Here is a 16,973-nt window from a genome sequence, read left to right as displayed (position 1 = left end):
CACAGGACTTACAATCTCAATCTAGTCGCATTTCATCTACCGAATCTCCTTTAACCGAAGAAGAAGAGTCCAATCTAAAAGTCTCCACTTCAGCGAATTTACAATCGATTACACCACCGCGCAGTCCGAAACCTTTTACGGCCGCATTAATAGGCGGTGATTCGGTTTTGACTCATCGTGTACCCGATTTGACAACTTCACCCGGCGAATATGGCTTGGGACGCATGCAAATGACATTACACTATATGGTGCAGCGTCAGAAGTTATTCGTTACCATTCATAAAATAATGAATATACCCTTAAGAGATCCCTCTAATATTCCCGATCCTTATGTTAAGCTTTACCTACTACCCGGTCGCAGTAAAGAGTCAAAACGTAAAACTATCGTTGTCAAGGATAATTGTAATCCCGTGTATGATGCCACATTTGAATATTTGATTTCTACGGCTGAAATGATGCAATCCGAATTAGAAGTGACGGTTTGCACGCAGAAGGGCTTTTTGTCGGGTGGTAGTCCTATTATTGGAATGGTGAGTTGTGTTAAAAAAAATTAAATGAAATTATATTGGAATTCATTAGGTACTATCTAAAATGACTAGTTTGACTTTAAATTTCAATTTGAGAGCTGAAGATCTTTTCGACAAAGTGAGAAATATTAATGTCTAGGAAGAAAATTTCCTAATTTCTTAATAAACCAATGTCCACATTTTTTTTCACTTCTAAGTTTAACTTTACACTATTGACAATAGAAATTGTTTTATTACATTCACGTTAAGTCGCTTGAAGGGATTTACATATTTCGCTTTGGAAGTTCTAATAGGTAGATAGTTAAGCATGGATCCTATTATTTATCATCTCAAATGATTTCAGTAGGATTTTCTACATTTATGTGACATTCATTGAATTAATAATTCTATATGTTGTCTATATATCTATCTATCCATCTATCTATCTATCTATCTATCTATCTATCTATCTATCTATCTATCTATCTATCTATCTATCTATCTATCTATCTATCTATCTATCTATCTATCTATCTATCTATCTATCTATCTATTTATCTATCTTTCTATCTATCTATCTATCTATCTATCTATCTATCTAGTAATTTCTATCTCTAGGTTAGCTCTAGGTGGTAGCTCATTCGACTGGATTCTATCACTAACTCCGAATAGCTTTTTTTATTAAATGAAATTTCAACAAAAAAATGTGGAACGCTTCACGATTTTGCGTGTCATCCTTGCGCAGGGGCCATGCTAATCTTCTCTGTATCGTTCCAATTTTAGTATATGTTCTGCCGAAGCAAGAACGAAGTAATCTACTTAAATCAACTATTTATACATACTTTTTGAGAAAAAAGATTATGGGAATTATAAGATTTAATTGTGTCAAGTAATATTGTTTCGGATTTATAACCATATGATTAGGTAGAAAATAGAAAATGTAAATACTCTTTACAAAGATCTTATTTACAAAAACACCCTTATTTCAAAAGAAATGATAAAACAAACATACATTGAACATACAATGTGCTTTGAGTAGGTACTTATGTGTTATGTGCCTTAAAAGTATTTTAGTTTAGTATCTTGTGCTATTTTGAAAGATACAATGTTTGCTACTTTTTTAGTTGTGATAGATAAGTAGTACAAATTGTACTTTTTTTAATACTTTTTACAATTTTTACACCGATGTCTATTTTTAAAATTTATCATTTATATATTCCTTTATTAAATTTTCTCTTTTTTTCTTTATTCACAGCTTAAAATCCCCCTCAATGAACCAGAAATCTCAGAGGAAGGTCTTACTACTTGGTTTGATTTACAGCCAGAGCATAAACATGAATAAATGTTTTTTTTGGAATAAAAAAATTAATCTCTATATTAGTAATCTCGTAATATAATTTTTATTTTTGGATGCAAAAGATAAACTATATAATACTAAAAGCTCTCTCTCACTCTGTCTATCTCTCTTTTTTTATACTCTTAGAATTTTATTATTTTAAAAAATTAATTGCTTAATTTTTGTATAATTAATTTATTTGAGATGTTTTTCTTAAATACTGTTCATAGCTAAAAGTATGTATATGTTAAATGTTCATTAAAAACTTTAATTTATTATTTAATTTTTATTTTGTTTTTGGTAATCATATCTCTTTTTTCGATTTGTAAAATTTTATAAATATTTAAATAAATGAAAGTTATATTTATGTTAAATTTAAAAAAATATAATAAAAAACAACTTACATATAAAAAGTGTTTTCTTAATGTTAAAATAATCTTAGAATTTAAAGGCCCCTACATTTGTTTATAAACTAGAAATTAAAAAAAAAAAATGAACATACTCAAATAGCCCACTTTGTTTACTATTAAATGTTAAAAATTTCAACAAAATATAACTCCTATTACAAAAGTTATACGCAAATTAGCCAAACAGTCCTTTGGTTCTAGTGTTAAACATACCAAGAGTACGACTATTAACTTTAGATGGTAATAACATCTGTATTATTTCGTTTATCAACTTGAAATTGCTCACAGTCATAGCTAATCACATAAACTTTAGGATGGCAAAAAATAAAATTTAAAAATTTATTACCTTCTTTGTTACAAGCATTTTTAAACTTAAAACCCTTAATTTCATCAAATGGGCGTGTCAGTGGGCGTTAAATTTTCTTTGCATTACAAAGCTTATATTTCAAGCTTTTATATGAGCCCCATATTGTTTCAATATGTTTTATAGTTTAAAAGTTATAGACAAATTTGTAAAAACGCGTTTAAGCCATTTACTTACTATTAACTTCTGTTCACCTGTTACTTTAGGGAAATTTTAACATTGAAATTTTTGTCAATTTTTTTGAAAATTTAAATACCCAAACATTTAACCCCATAACTTCGTTATTTTTTAACCGATTCTTATGAAATTTTACCAGTAACTAGTTTACAAAATGGCCTCTAATATAGTTGAGGTAAAATTGTATTTTGAGTTTTTAAGCTTTTTTTATAAGCGTTTTTAAAGTTAATCTTTAAATTTTTAAATGTTTTCTCAGTTTTAAAAGAAAAGTTTTAACGCTAGATTATAGACAATTTTCCATTCTATCAGATTAAAAAAATTTCACTTTAAAATAATTTTGCGTTTTAAAGTTATACACAAATTTGTAAAACTCTTCATTAGCCACACTTTTCAGCATAAAACGCTTTTGACTGTTTAAGTTGAAAGTTTATAACTTCTTTATTATTAGGATTATTAACTTGAAATTTGACAGAGTGACAGCTAATACAATGGACTTTAAAATGAAACTAAAAGACTTAATACTCTTACCGCCATTTTCTCAATGTCTTGTTATTTCTTATCGAAACGATATTTTGATAGTTTTCATAGAAAAAATATTTTAACCGGCAGAATATTTACCAGTTAAATGATAACCAGAGAATGAGATTATGGGCCTTAGTGTTATAGGCTTTTATATATAGAAAATTTTCATATATATTCCTAAAACTTGGAGTTTCTTAGCTTTTGAAGGCAAATTTTAGCTCTTGACATTAGCTCTTATTCCATTCTATTCGACTAAGAAAATTTTACTTAAATCTTTCTTCGATTTTGGATATACGATTCAATATCGAGCAAAAATACGAACGCATATGATTCCATGAAACAAATGTATTTCTTTAGACGTTTCTAAAACCAATTCCGACAATTATTTGATTCTATGACAACTCCAAATAGTTTTGTTTATTAAAAAATAAAATTTCAACAAAAAAATGTGGAACGCTTCACGATTTTGCGTGTCATCCTTGCGCAGGGGCCATGCTAATCTTCTCTGTATCGTTCCAATTTTAGTATATGTTCTGCCGAAGCAAGAACAAAGATCATCACTTTAATAAACTATTTAACCGTTCTTTTTGAGAAAAAAGAATATGGGAATTATAAACAACAATACTATATGTTGAAAACATAAAAATATCATTTACAGATTAGGGTTTGTTATTATCACATTATTACTACCTGAGTGAAAGAAGAGATTTGCTACCTAAACTACCCTTGAGTAACTATAGAATTGCAAAACATTATGAATATTTTGTTACATTTTTGTTAGAACTTTTCGGTTAAACTAAAGATTTTTAATTATATTTGATTTAATCTTTTAATAAAATTTAGTAAATTGATAACATATGGACAATTTTAAGCAATTTTTAAGACTTGTCAAACTATTTTTTAATTTTCTTATAATTTTATAAACGTTTACAAAATTTCTTTCATTCATTATGATATTTTCATCACACGATTCATTTTAACAAAAAAATGTGGAACGCTTCACGATTTTGCGTGTCATCCTTGCGCAGGGGCCATGCTAATCTTCTCTGTATCGTTCCAATTTTAGTATATGTTCTGCCGAAGCAAGAACAAATGTGACGATTTAAATCTACTATTTATACAAACATTTTAAGAAAAAAGATTATGGGAATTATAAGGTATAAACTAGAAAAAAAGGTGAATTTAAATTGTAAAACATATGTTAGGTGAATAAATTTTCTTAGTGGTGAGTATAAACAGAGTTGTATTGTTAAGGTTAAAAATGCAGGAAAGTAAACACATTGAGTGTTACCAGATGACTTTAGTTGTTTTTTATAGCAATACTACAAATGTGGAGGAACTGGTCGTTTAATTTGAATACATTTTATTTTAAAGGTGTTTATGTTTTTAAGGTAATTAAGTGACTGACAAATATGTTTTTAAATTTTGAAATGAAATATTTATAAATATAATGAAAGATTAAGAAAATAATTGAAATTATGCACAATCCGCAAAATAACACTGGTCGAAAATATAGACGTTTTTTTCGTGATATAAGTTTTTTTTACTTTTCTTTTCACTTTTATACAGATTATAGTCTATAGTGCAGATTATGAACTAGAGGAGTCTTTTGATTATTCTATTAACTAATCTGTAGACCAGACCAAAATAAATTGATTACTCTGTAGATTAGTCTGTTGACTAGTCTGTAGATTAATCAATTGACTTGTTTGTAGACCAACCTATTGATTAGTCTATAGACCAGTCTATTGACTAGTTTCTAGATCTGTCTATTGACTAGTCTTTAGATTAGTTTATTAACTAGCTTGTGGATCAGTACATAGATTAGACTATAGATTAGTCTATTGACTAGTTTCTAGATTAGTATATTGACTAGTTTCTAGATCAGTCTATTGTGTAGTCTCTAGATTAGTTTATAGACCAATCTGTAGATCGGTGCATTAACATGTCTATAGACCAGTTTATAGAATAGTTCCTTAATCAGTATATTCACTAGTCTTTAGATCAGTTTATAGACTAGTCTATAGATCAATGCAATTGATAAGTCTATAGACTAGTCTAATTACTAATCTGTGGACTAGTCCTTAGATAAGTTATTGACAAGTCTATAGATCCATCTTGATTAGTCTATAAATCAGTCTATTGATTAATCTATATACCAGTTTATTGACTTGCATATAGATCAGTCTATTGATTAGTATATAACAGTCTATTGACTAGTCTATATACCAGTCTATTTTCTAGTCTATAGACACACTACTCTCTACGCACATACCAATAGACTATCAGTTTATTGATATAGTTGTTCTACTAGTCTATAGACCAGACTATTGACTAATTTATAGATCAGTCAGTGGACCAGTCTATTGACTAAACTATTTACTATTCTATGGACTAGTCGGTTGACCAGTTTATTGACTAGTATACAGAAACTTGTCTAGTCTATAGACCAGCCTATTGTCTAGTCCATATACTAGTCTATTAACACTGGTCTCTAGACTAATTTATTAGACTAATTTATATATTAGTACTCTAAGAACTAGTCTCTTAACTACTCTAAGCACTAATCACTTAATAAGTCTATAAACTAGTATACATCTAACCTATGGACTATCCAATTGACAATTTTATTAAACTACTTGGAAACTATATTGTTTACCTGTGTAATTATCGGTTCTATAACGTCCCATTAGTTCGGTCCGACCGTCCAGAACTATCTTATCTGACCAACGACTGTCCAGGTGACTAGCTATTTAAACCTATGCTTGTCCTACAAGGTCTCCGGTAGGTTAGTGATCTAGTCTGGTAGTCGATTCCCACCTGAGACTCTGGTTAAGGATCGCACAACAGGCCCGATAGAGGCCTAGGAGTATTTCTTCGGATTTGATGTATATATACATCCTCCTTTCAAACTTACTAACTAACCGCCCTACAAAAAAGTCAAAGAAGTGACTTACAGATTACGAAGAGACAGACAAAAATCTAAAGCTTGTTTTTCAAGTGTCCTCTCCCTTTCTTCGGCTTAAAAAAGTACTTCCGAATCACGAATTGGGTTGTACATGGTCACCGACTGTCTAGGCAACTATTTATTTAAAAATGTTTTTGTCGTATGAGGAAGTCAACCGTCACCACATAGATTACGAAGAGACAGAAAAAGGCTAAAACTTGTTTTTTAAGTGTTCACTCTCACGCTTATAAAGAGTGCAACTGAAACACAAATTGGAGCCAAATAGGTGGTTAGAAGTTAGTGCCAATCACTGACTTTTTCGGTAGCATAGACTCTTTGTCAAACTGCTGGTAAGAGTTGTTGTTGTAGTAACCTAAAACAACAACAACATGTATGTATGTTTATACATATGTTCCCTTTTAACTAGTTATTAGACTAAATCTTCTTTAAAAACATTAAGAAAACACAATAATTTATTTCCTTTTTTATTCCCAGTTTTGTTTTTATGCTGTTTTATTATATAATTTTCTTGTTGTTGTTGTTTTTTTAATATTATTTTATATATAATTTGAAAGTTTTCTTTTTTGTTTTGTTTTTACAATGAAACTCTTTTTTTGTAAATATTTAAATATTTGTTTTTTTTTTTGTTTATACATAAATTGTGTGTCTGGTGTAAGTGTAGTTTTTAGTTAAATTATTTTTTTTCTTAATTATTAAATTCTTAAAATTAATAAAAAAAATTTATAATTTTCTTTGCAACACAGTATGTAAAAATTTTTAATGTTTTTTGATCATTTGAAAAAAACATTTATTTTATTTTTTTTTGTTTTTAATTGTTAAGAAAACATTTAAATTTATCAATAATTTTAGTTTTTGTTTTTTTAAATTATTAATAAATTAAAAAGTTTTTTAATTATTTTTTGAGTTTTGTTTGGTTTTATTTCTTGTTTTTTTAACAACAAAATTATTTCTTATTAAATTATTTACAAAAATAATTATGAATATATTTATTGTGTTTTTAATTAATAATTTCCTTGTATTTTTTATTATTATTTTATTTTTGTATGTTTTGAGGTAGTTTATTTTCCAAATGTATTTTGTTTTTGTTTGTATTTTGTATTTTTTAAATAAATATTTTATTTTGATATTGGATTTCAGAAACCTTTGTTTGTTATAGTTTTTCTTCTGAAATTTCTAGCTGAAGTTGTAAAAAAGTCTATTTTTATAAAAAATAAAATTTTAATTTCTCTTAAGCGGCTCGAGATACCCATCTGACTGTGATCATCAATAAAGAAACTTTGTATTTTTTCTCATTTACTCGACTCTGGGCTCAAATTTCTTTAACTTTTAACATTTTTTATTTTTTTTTTATTTAAAAAAAAAAATTAAAATTATTTGAATTTTTTTTTGCAAATTTTCGTTTTTACAACTTCTTTATAAACTTTATTTTAAAATATATATATTTTTTTTGGAGGGCAGATGTTGTTAATCTTTTTTAATTTTCCAATTTTTTCAAAATTATATTTTTTTGTTTTTAAATTTTTTATAATATTAAATATTATTTCTAAATTTTAATTTTTAATTTTTTATGTAAATTTTGTTTGTGTATAATATATATATTATAAATAAAATAAAATTTTGTCAATGAAGCACATTAATTTAAAGCACATTTAAACATTTATAATTTGTAATTTTCTTTTCACTGTTCATTTTCCTTTACATTTTTTTTATAAAATTTTCAAACTTTTTTTATTCATATATTTTTTAACCTTTAACCCTGCACACTTTACATTTAAAACATTGTTTGGTCAATTGTTTATTTTGTGTTTTTTGTTTAAATAATTCTTTTTATTTTTATTTTTATTTTAATTTTGTTTATATTTTTTCTTAAAACTTTTAAATAATTGTAATTTAAATTCAGTTTTTTTTTATTAAAATGTTCCCTTAAGTTTTTTAAAAATTGTGTATTTTATGTTTCTTTTTATAATAAAGTTAAAGTCTTGCGTTTTTAAAAAGTAAAGAAAATTAAGAAATTTTAATTTTGAAATTATAACCTTAGTTTTTCTTTAATTTACAAATAGTATCCGAAACGAAATATTTGTATTAATTTCACTTTCGATCGGAATGGAATTCTATAACAGGCCTGGAAAATTATTTAAAGGAAACTTTATTAAAGACTGCAAAAGCGATCGCTTTAAACACAGTGAAATTTAAAGCATAATTTAGCTGCTACTATAGACCTTTATTTCTCCAAACTTTCCCATAAAGATTAAAACCCAATCTTTGCAACTTAGAGAACCTTCGAAGGTCTCTCTTGATATTGAAAACTTTTTGGAAATTTTGGTTCAGAATATATAACAGTATCATTCACAGCTTAATATTAAACTACTGACATTTGCAAAAGTCACCATTGAAATCGCACTTTAGATTGGTACAGTAAATACTCAATAATATAATTCTCTAAATAATCGGTTCCTAAATAGTTTTTCTTCAAAGACCTCTAAAGAAATCTCACGCGCTTATATACACCCAAATGAACTAAAGAACTGTTAACGCTAACGCTACCGTTACTGAAAAATGCATTAACATATTTGGAAATCATAGAATCATTATTAATCCATGGATATTATGGCATGGAAAATGTATATTTTGAAATGTTACTAGCTTAAGGTTAGTACCATTAAACTAATTTTCCGTTAAACTAATACCTATAGACTAGACTATAAGTTAGAGTATAGACTAGACTATATATATAGTTTAGACTATAGAATACAATTCAAACAAGGCAATATACTACACTATAGACTATAGTATACACTAGACTAAATTATAGCCTAACTATATTCTGGATTATAGACTATATTATAGACTAGACTAGAATACAAATCAGGCTATTGACTAGGCCATAAACTAGACTATATACAAGACTAGATTACAGCCTCACTATAGACAAGATTATCGACTTAAGACTAGATTATAGTCAGTATATAGCTTAGATTATAGACTAGGTTGTAGACAAGACTAGGTTATAGACTAGTCTACATATAATACTATAAACAATCGACTATACTACAGACTAGACTATATAGGCCATAACCTAGTCTAGACTATAGACTAGTTTTTAGACTAGATTGTAGACTAGACTATATTTTAATCGACTATAGGCAATCGACTATACTATAGACTAGATTACAGACTAGGCTATACACTAGGCTATATACTAGACTAGATTATAGACTATCTGTATACAAGACTACAGTCTAGAATACAAATTTGACAATGGCTAGGCTATAGTTTACAGACTAGGCTATATACTAGACTAGATTACAGACTATCTGTATACAAGACTACAGTCTAGAATACAAACTTGACAATGGCTAGGCTATAGTTTACAGACTAGCCTGACTATAGCGTACATTATAAAGTAGTTTTTAGACTAGACTATAGTCTAGGCTATAGACAAGACTATAGACTACACTAGACTATGGAAAAACACTAGTCTATATATTGATCAGCATTTGAATTATTTATCAAAAGCTAATAAGTTAGTATCGGAAATGTCGTATTTTCCATGCCCTTATTGATCTACAAAGTTTTGCACCAGAATATGATAATTGTAATTAAAAAGATTTGAACACGATATAGTTAGACATAAAACATATTCACCCATATTCTGCGTTTAGTTAACGTTTACGCATTCAGTTACGCAACGATCGAAAACACCTGCGAATGTGTGTATTCTCTGATCGTACGATCGTAAGTTGTTGTTTATCTAGCGGCGAGTCTAATCGAAATGCAGAATATCAAAGTTTAGTAAACGGAGAAAATTTCGATTCGAATAGATCACTATTACGGTATCATGCTATATATGATAGATAATGTTTTAAGATCTGTTGTCTTATTTGGCTTTATTGGATATCGTTTAAGAGGAACAAAGTCCTAGACATTTTTAATGCAGAGACTAAATAATCAATAATAAAGTTTTTAAAGATATCGTGACGTAAAGTTTGAAAGAACTCCGATTTTAATCACATTTGAGACGTTAGAACACCTCTAAAATACCTCTATTTGTAAAATTTATTATGCAATCTGAAAGTCCAATCTACCGACTTTAATATAAAGACTTCACTTATGTTATACCTTCTTCTTTTTTCCGAAAAAAAGAAAATACTTTTGATCGCCAGGGAATTCTATAATTTGAATTCGTAAGATAACGGAGAAAAAGGTTTTGAAGGAATTTCTAAAGACATTTTTATAAAAATTTTAAAAATTTGGATTGATTCTTGTCGTTCTTTCTTATTTTTGTTTGTAAATCCTAAAAGAAAATTCTTAACTATTTTTTAACTTATTTTAATAGATTTCTTTTTTTCAATTTCAAATTTGTTATTAATAAATTTTTTAAATATATAAAAATTTTGTACATTTTTTACAGGAACTTGCGTGCTAAATAAATTTTTGTTTTCTTGTTATTTTAAGGAAATTTTTTAAAAATTAAAAAAAAAAACATAATTCGGACAATATATTATTATTGAGAGATAAAAAGTTTCGTTTTAAAATGCTTAAACGGGAACCAGTCTACTTAGATGTGGAACATAAAGGGTACATATTTTATAAGGATTTTAAAAGATTTCGAAACTTTCACTAACACATTCATATGTTTTATTGCAATTTATTATTAAATTTAGAAAAAAACAAAACACTTCTAAAAACTTATTTATAAACAATTAAAAAATCCTAATTAATTAATGATCAATTTTAAATATTTTACAAAACTTTTTTTTCCATTTCAATTCAAATTCAAATTCATACTTTATACATGAACCAAATTTTAACAATAAAATAATTTATTATAAAAAACTAACCTATAAACTAATTCGTCGTTTCACTGTCAATTCGTTTTTGAAATTCTATTATTATTTTTTATTTGAAACTTAAGTTTTTTGAACTTTTCTTCAAATTGTTTTTGTTTCATTATTAAGTTTAGAACTTAATAAAAGTTTTAAACTTATCACTTATTTTATTATATAATTTTTAATTTTAAATTTTAATGTTTAATTAATTAAACCAATCATCATAGTTCAATTTTATTGTTTAAACACACAAATCTTAAATAAATTTTTCAAATCTTTTTTTTAAATCCTTACTTTGCTATTTCAAAGGTACTTAGGTTAGAGAGAGAGAATCAATAAATTTTAGTTTTTTTAATATTTAAAGTTAAATTTGTATGTTTAATATTACTTTTTAAAGAATCAAAAACAGAATTTTAAAATTTATATAAAAAAAATCTAAAAAATTATGTTAAATAAATTTTTATATTTTTTAAATTTATAATTATAAACAAAATGAACACAATACGTTGCCTTAAAATAATGCTTTAAATACCTTGAAAATTAATTAATTTTTGAAACAAAATTTTAAATTAAATTTTATAAAAACAAAATAAATTTAAATTATTTAAAATCATAATAATTTTTTTTTGTTAATTTTAATCTTCAATATTATCATTGTATTTAGATGATGTTATACGTTTTATGGAACAAAATATCCAACAAATTTTAGAAAATTTTGAAACTGAATATAGTTTATGATTATTTTATGCTTCATCATTTCATCAAGTTTCCAATAAATTTCTTTCAAGTAAAGTAAAGACCCCAAAGCCGGTATATTTATTCAAATTGGATGTAATATACATACAACAACAAATACTGTATCCACTTAACCAACTACATATGTAGAAAGGTTGTAAACTAAATCTGAACGAGAACTGACCTAGAGCAGAAACGAATGGAACCAAATTATAATAGAACTGAACAAAAACTAATCAACTAAACTGATCTGAACTAAAACTGTGCCAAAACTAAACTAGAACAAAAGTAGAACTGAACTGGAACTGAACTAGAACTGAACTAGAGCTGAACTAAAACTAAATTAGAATTGAACTAGAACTAAACTAGAGCTGAACTAGAACTGAACAACAAATTAACTAGAACTAAACTAAAACTGAACTAGAACTGAACTAGAGCTGAACTAGAACTGAACTAGAACTGAACTAGAACTGAACTAGAACTGAACTAGAACTGAACTAGAACTGAACTAGAACTGAACTAGAACTGAACTAGAACTGAACTAGAACTGAACTAGAACTGAACTAGAACTGAACTAGAACTGAACTAGAACTAGAACTGAACTAGAACTGAACTAGAACTGAACTAGAACTGCACTAGAACTGAACTAGAACTAAACTAGAACTGAACTAGATACAACAGAAGTAGAACAAAACTAGAGCAGAAGTAGAACAGAAATCGAAATAGAACAGAACTAGAACTGAACTAAACTAGAACTGAACTAAACTAGAACTGAACTAAACTAGAACTGAACTAAACTAGAACTGAACTAAACTAGAACTGAACTAAACTAGAACTGAACTAAACTAGAACTGAACTAGAACTAAACTAGAACTGAACTAAACTAGAACTGAACTAAACTAGAACTGAACTAAACTAGAACTGAACTAAACTTGAACTGAACTAGAACCAAACTAGAACTGAACTTGAACTAGAATTGAACTTGAACTGAACTAGAACGGAACTAGAACTGAAGTAGAACTGAACTAGAACTGAACTAGAACTGAACTAGAACTGAACTAGAACTGAACTAGAACTGAACTAGAACTGAACTAGAACTGAACTAGAACTGAACTAGAACTGAACTAGAACTGAACTAGAACTGAATTAGAACTGAACTAGAACTGAACTAGAACTGAACTAGAACTGAACTAGAACTGAAAAAAAAACTGAATATATACTACAGAAATCACAAACAGAATGACAACCTTATATATACCCTTCTAACGAAGGTAAACAGTAATGAAATGTTTTCTTAACTTACCTATAGCATGTTTATAAATTCTTTCAATTTGTTGTTCCACCTCATCGGCATTTTCGCCCACATTTTGTTTGCGATATTTTAAAGCCAGATTCTGTTTAATATCACTAATAGCATTTAATAAACGTTCTGAAAATTTGAAAATATAAAAGATGAATTTCTTTTTCCTATATCTTATTCTCTTCCAAACTTACTATGTTCAATTTCCAAACCAAATAGTTTAATTTTATTGGCCTCATGTTGAGCCTTCTTCTTTAAACGACAAGCTCGTGAAGCTAATTTATTTTTCTCCTTACGTGATTTGGGTCTAACATTAAAGGGCAGTTCGGATACGGGTGTCATATCGTTAATGGTACGACTTAAACGATCTAATTCTTTGCCAATATTATGTAATTTACGAGGATTTGGGGTTAAATCATTACCATCACCTTTGCGCGCTTTACCACTATGCTGTGTAGGGAAAGAAAGAAAGAAAAAACTTAGTAAAATTCTTTTGTTCTTTTTGTCAAAAGCTAAATCACCTTATACACCTTTATGCCTCTAACAGAACAATTAGGACTAAATACCGGATCGGTGACCTCATTCAGTACATGAGGATCTTCTAATTTTGATTGGAAAACTAAACGTTTGCCTTTGGGCCCCTTGGCCTGGACATTATACTGCCAAAAGAATCTCTCTTTGCCTTTAGAAGAAGACAATTGATTACTACTCATAGAATTTGAACGGCCATGGATTGTGGAATTATCATCTTCATTGTCGGAACCATTGTCAGAGGATAAATCATCATAGTGATCACTATTATAATCGGTTGAAATATCATCGTCATCATCCTGTGAATAGTCATGGCCATCGGGTGACAAAACACTGCCGGTACTAAGGGATGAGAAAGACTCGGCTTCGGCCAAGGAACTGGTAGATAATAAATGCTGTCTGGGTTCTCTACGCATCCATATATCGGTCGGTCCCAAATGTGTGGGCGCCGACGAGGATAATCTTGATATTGTATTGCCTTCATTGGCCATATACATTTGCTTGCGTGCACTATTTACACTTATCACAGGGGCATTCGAGGAACCGGAACTAATGTTGGCACCATTTGTACTACCAAAACCACTGCTGCCACTACTGGGACTCAAAGTATTGGCAGACATTCGGAGGCCATGCGTAGCGGGTACCGAATGGCCCAAGAGACAAGACGAATTATTACGATCGGGCGATATGGAGAAATCTTTTTTTAGCAGCTCTTGCATGTTGCGTGATTTGACTTGGCTCTGGTATTGTGAACGATTGGCATGAGGTGGTGGTGGTGTTATGGAATTCATTTGTAGTGGTGAAGGAGAAGGCTAGAAAGAAAAAGAAGTAAATAGAAATAAATTAAAGAAGTTAGCTAAACTAGAACCAGTCTAGAACTTGACCAGAAGTGAGCTAGAACTGAACTAGAACTGAACTAGAACTGAACTAGAACTGAACTAGAACTGAACTAGAACTAGAACTGAACTAGAACTGAACTAGAACTGAACTAGAACTGAACTAGAACTGAACTAGAACTGAACTAGAACTGAACTAGAACTGAACTAGAACTGAACTAGAACTGAACTAGAACTGAACTAGAACTGAACTAGAACTGAACTAGAACTGAACTAGAACTGAACTAGAACTGAACTAGAACTGAACTAGAACTGAACTAGAACTGAACTAGAACTGAACTAGAACTGAACTAGAACTGAACTAGAACTGAACTAGAACTGAACTAGAACTGAAATAGAACTGAACTAGAACTGAACTAGAACATAAATAGAACTTGACTGGAACTAAACTAGATCTAAAATAGAACTGAACTAAAAAGTAGAAAATTGTTAAAGACAACTTACTAGACTTCCGGGTGAAAAATTTGTATTGTGTTGTTGTTGCTGCAATTGATGTTTATTTGGTGTACTGTGATAAATTTCATATGGACTAGAGGAACTTTGATGATTTTGTTGTTGTTGCTGCTGCTGCTGTTGGATTTGCATAGAGTTTGTTTGATTAGAGTTGCCATTAGCTTCACCATTGGAGTTCTGCATTGTTTGTATTTGCGTAAACTGTGTTATATGTTGGTGTTGTTGTTCCTGTTGTTGATGCTGTAATAGTTCCATTGGTGGTCCCATACCCGGAGAAGGCGTGCTACTTTGTGCTGCGGTATGTAAAGAAGGTGATAGCAAATGAAACGAGTGACCAGCATCGTCATGAGAACCTGAAGATGGCAAAAAGTCTTCCAAATTTCCTATATCTTCTAAGTTCGCAATATCACCTTCAAAGTCACCAAAACCGGTATTATTTACATCCGATTTATCCAAAGGAAAAATATAGTTTTCTTCTATGAAAAAGGGTTCATGTTTGGTGGAAATGGCACTGCCAACATCACTCCACATGGAATTGGGCGCTAGATTTGAGTCGTACAACAGAGATGAGGAGTCATCTGCTGTGGCGGTAGAAGTGAGAAAAGTAACTCCAGTAATATCAGTAGAAGAGGAGATATTTAGATTACTGGAGTTGCCGCTGCCATTGCTACCGCCCGTTGCGCCATTACTACCCAAAGAACCATTGTTATTACTGAGTGGCGATGAAGGATCTTGGCTGTAGAAGGGTGATGTTAGGGAGGCGCTAGAATTTTGACCGGAATTAAGACCCTGTGAGGGAGCGGCAGCACTTAAGCTGACATCTTGCAACAGAGAAGGTGAAATAGAAGCATCTAAAGTATAATCGGAATAATCGGAAAGAGAATTCGACAACAAACCGCTGGAATGTTGCTGATTCTGTTGCTGCTGTTGTTGTTGCTGCTGCATATTGGCTGAAGAAGACATCATGTTATTTATATGCTGCTGCTGTTGTTGCTGAAGATTCTGTTGCTGCTGATGATGCAATAAATGACTAAGAAATGGACTGTTGGTGGGATGATGTTGTGCCTCGTCTTGATAGGGATTATGACTTTGATTTGGATTATTACTACGTGGTATTGTTATGGCATTCGTTAGCATAACATTACTACTGCCACTGCCACCACCAAGACTACTACTGCTGCTACTTGTGGGTGTAAATAGAGAATTTGTGCCAATACCTCCGCCGCTGCTCGTATTCGTAAATGTTGCAAATAATGCTGTTGCCGATCCTACACTGGTTGTTAATCCCAACGTATACAAATCGTATTTCAGTGGATTACTGCTATTGGAAGAGGTGTCGAATAATTCTGTCGACATGGGAAATAATTGATTTTCTGTCATTGTATTTTAAAATTTAAAGAGTTTTAACGAGAAACTCTTTATATTTGTTTCTTTTCGGTATGTTGGGCTTTCGAAATAAAAACCTTTTGCTGGGTTTTAAAGGTAATGTTTAATTAATTTGATTAAGCCCACCCAATATATATTGGGGCTTGACCTCTGAGGAGGTCTTTTATGTAGATGTGTAACTCCTTTTCTTTTTTGATTTTATTGCACAAACTAAAAAGAAAAGAAGAGAAAAATGTAATTACGAATTTAAGTAATTGTATAAGATTTAAACTTAATAATAGAAATTAACTGGAATAAGGACTAGAAAGAAAAGAACTGAACTAGAATTGAACTTGAACTGAACTAGAATTGAACTAGGACAGAACTAGAACTGAATTAGAAATGAATTAGAAATGAACTAGAACTGAAGTAGAACTCGAACTGAATTGGAAATGAACTAGAACTGAATTAGAACTGAACTGAACTAGAACTGAACTAGAACTGAACTGAACTAGAACTGAACTAGAACTGAACTAGAACTGAACTAGAACTGAACTAGGACTGAACTAGAACTGAACTAGAAC

At 29.5% G+C, this 16,973-nt stretch overlaps 2 protein-coding genes and 3 non-coding genes across 10 annotated transcripts in view; 1 reads left to right on the top strand and 4 right to left on the bottom strand.

Moving 5' to 3' along the window:
- LOC111684666 (extended synaptotagmin-2-B) overlaps window positions 1-1,863 on the top strand; it is an 87,562-nt gene extending 85,699 nt beyond the window's left edge. For all 6 annotated transcript variants that reach the window (XM_023446880.2, XM_023446883.2, XM_046950760.1 and 3 more), the window contains 2 exons: window positions 6-530; window positions 1,762-1,863. In XM_023446880.2, coding sequence (XP_023302648.2) covers window positions 6-530; window positions 1,762-1,848 — 612 coding nt within the window. In that variant the 3' untranslated portion in view covers window positions 1,849-1,863. The remainder of the gene's footprint in view (window positions 1-5; window positions 531-1,761) is intronic.
- Window positions 1,207-1,313, bottom strand: LOC111684673. Its single transcript, XR_002762735.1, has one exon. It is a non-coding gene; the product is annotated as a U6 spliceosomal RNA (small nuclear RNA).
- Window positions 1,864-3,754: 1,891 nt separating the features above from the next.
- LOC111684672 lies at window positions 3,755-3,861 on the bottom strand. Its single transcript, XR_002762734.1, has one exon. It is a non-coding gene; the product is annotated as a U6 spliceosomal RNA (small nuclear RNA).
- A 434-nt stretch (window positions 3,862-4,295) lies between these two features.
- On the bottom strand, window positions 4,296-4,402 carry LOC111684670. Its single transcript, XR_002762733.1, has one exon. It is a non-coding gene; the product is annotated as a U6 spliceosomal RNA (small nuclear RNA).
- An 8,704-nt stretch (window positions 4,403-13,106) lies between these two features.
- Window positions 13,107-16,973, bottom strand: part of LOC111684667 (protein CREBRF homolog) — a 16,439-nt gene continuing 12,572 nt past the window's right edge. Inside the window, exons 2-5 of the mRNA XM_046947975.1 lie at window positions 15,016-16,620; window positions 13,666-14,487; window positions 13,339-13,594; window positions 13,107-13,273 (exon numbers count right to left, since the gene is read on the bottom strand). Of these exons, the coding sequence (XP_046803931.1) occupies window positions 13,107-13,273; window positions 13,339-13,594; window positions 13,666-14,487; window positions 15,016-16,404 (2,634 nt within the window). The 5' untranslated portion in view covers window positions 16,405-16,620. The remainder of the gene's footprint in view (window positions 13,274-13,338; window positions 13,595-13,665; window positions 14,488-15,015; window positions 16,621-16,973) is intronic.

This window comes from Lucilia cuprina, chromosome 4 (genome assembly GCF_022045245.1).
Source record: "Lucilia cuprina isolate Lc7/37 chromosome 4, ASM2204524v1, whole genome shotgun sequence".
NCBI lineage: Eukaryota > Metazoa > Arthropoda > Insecta > Diptera > Calliphoridae > Lucilia > Lucilia cuprina.
This window is presented reverse-complemented; position numbering and strand designations above follow the sequence as displayed.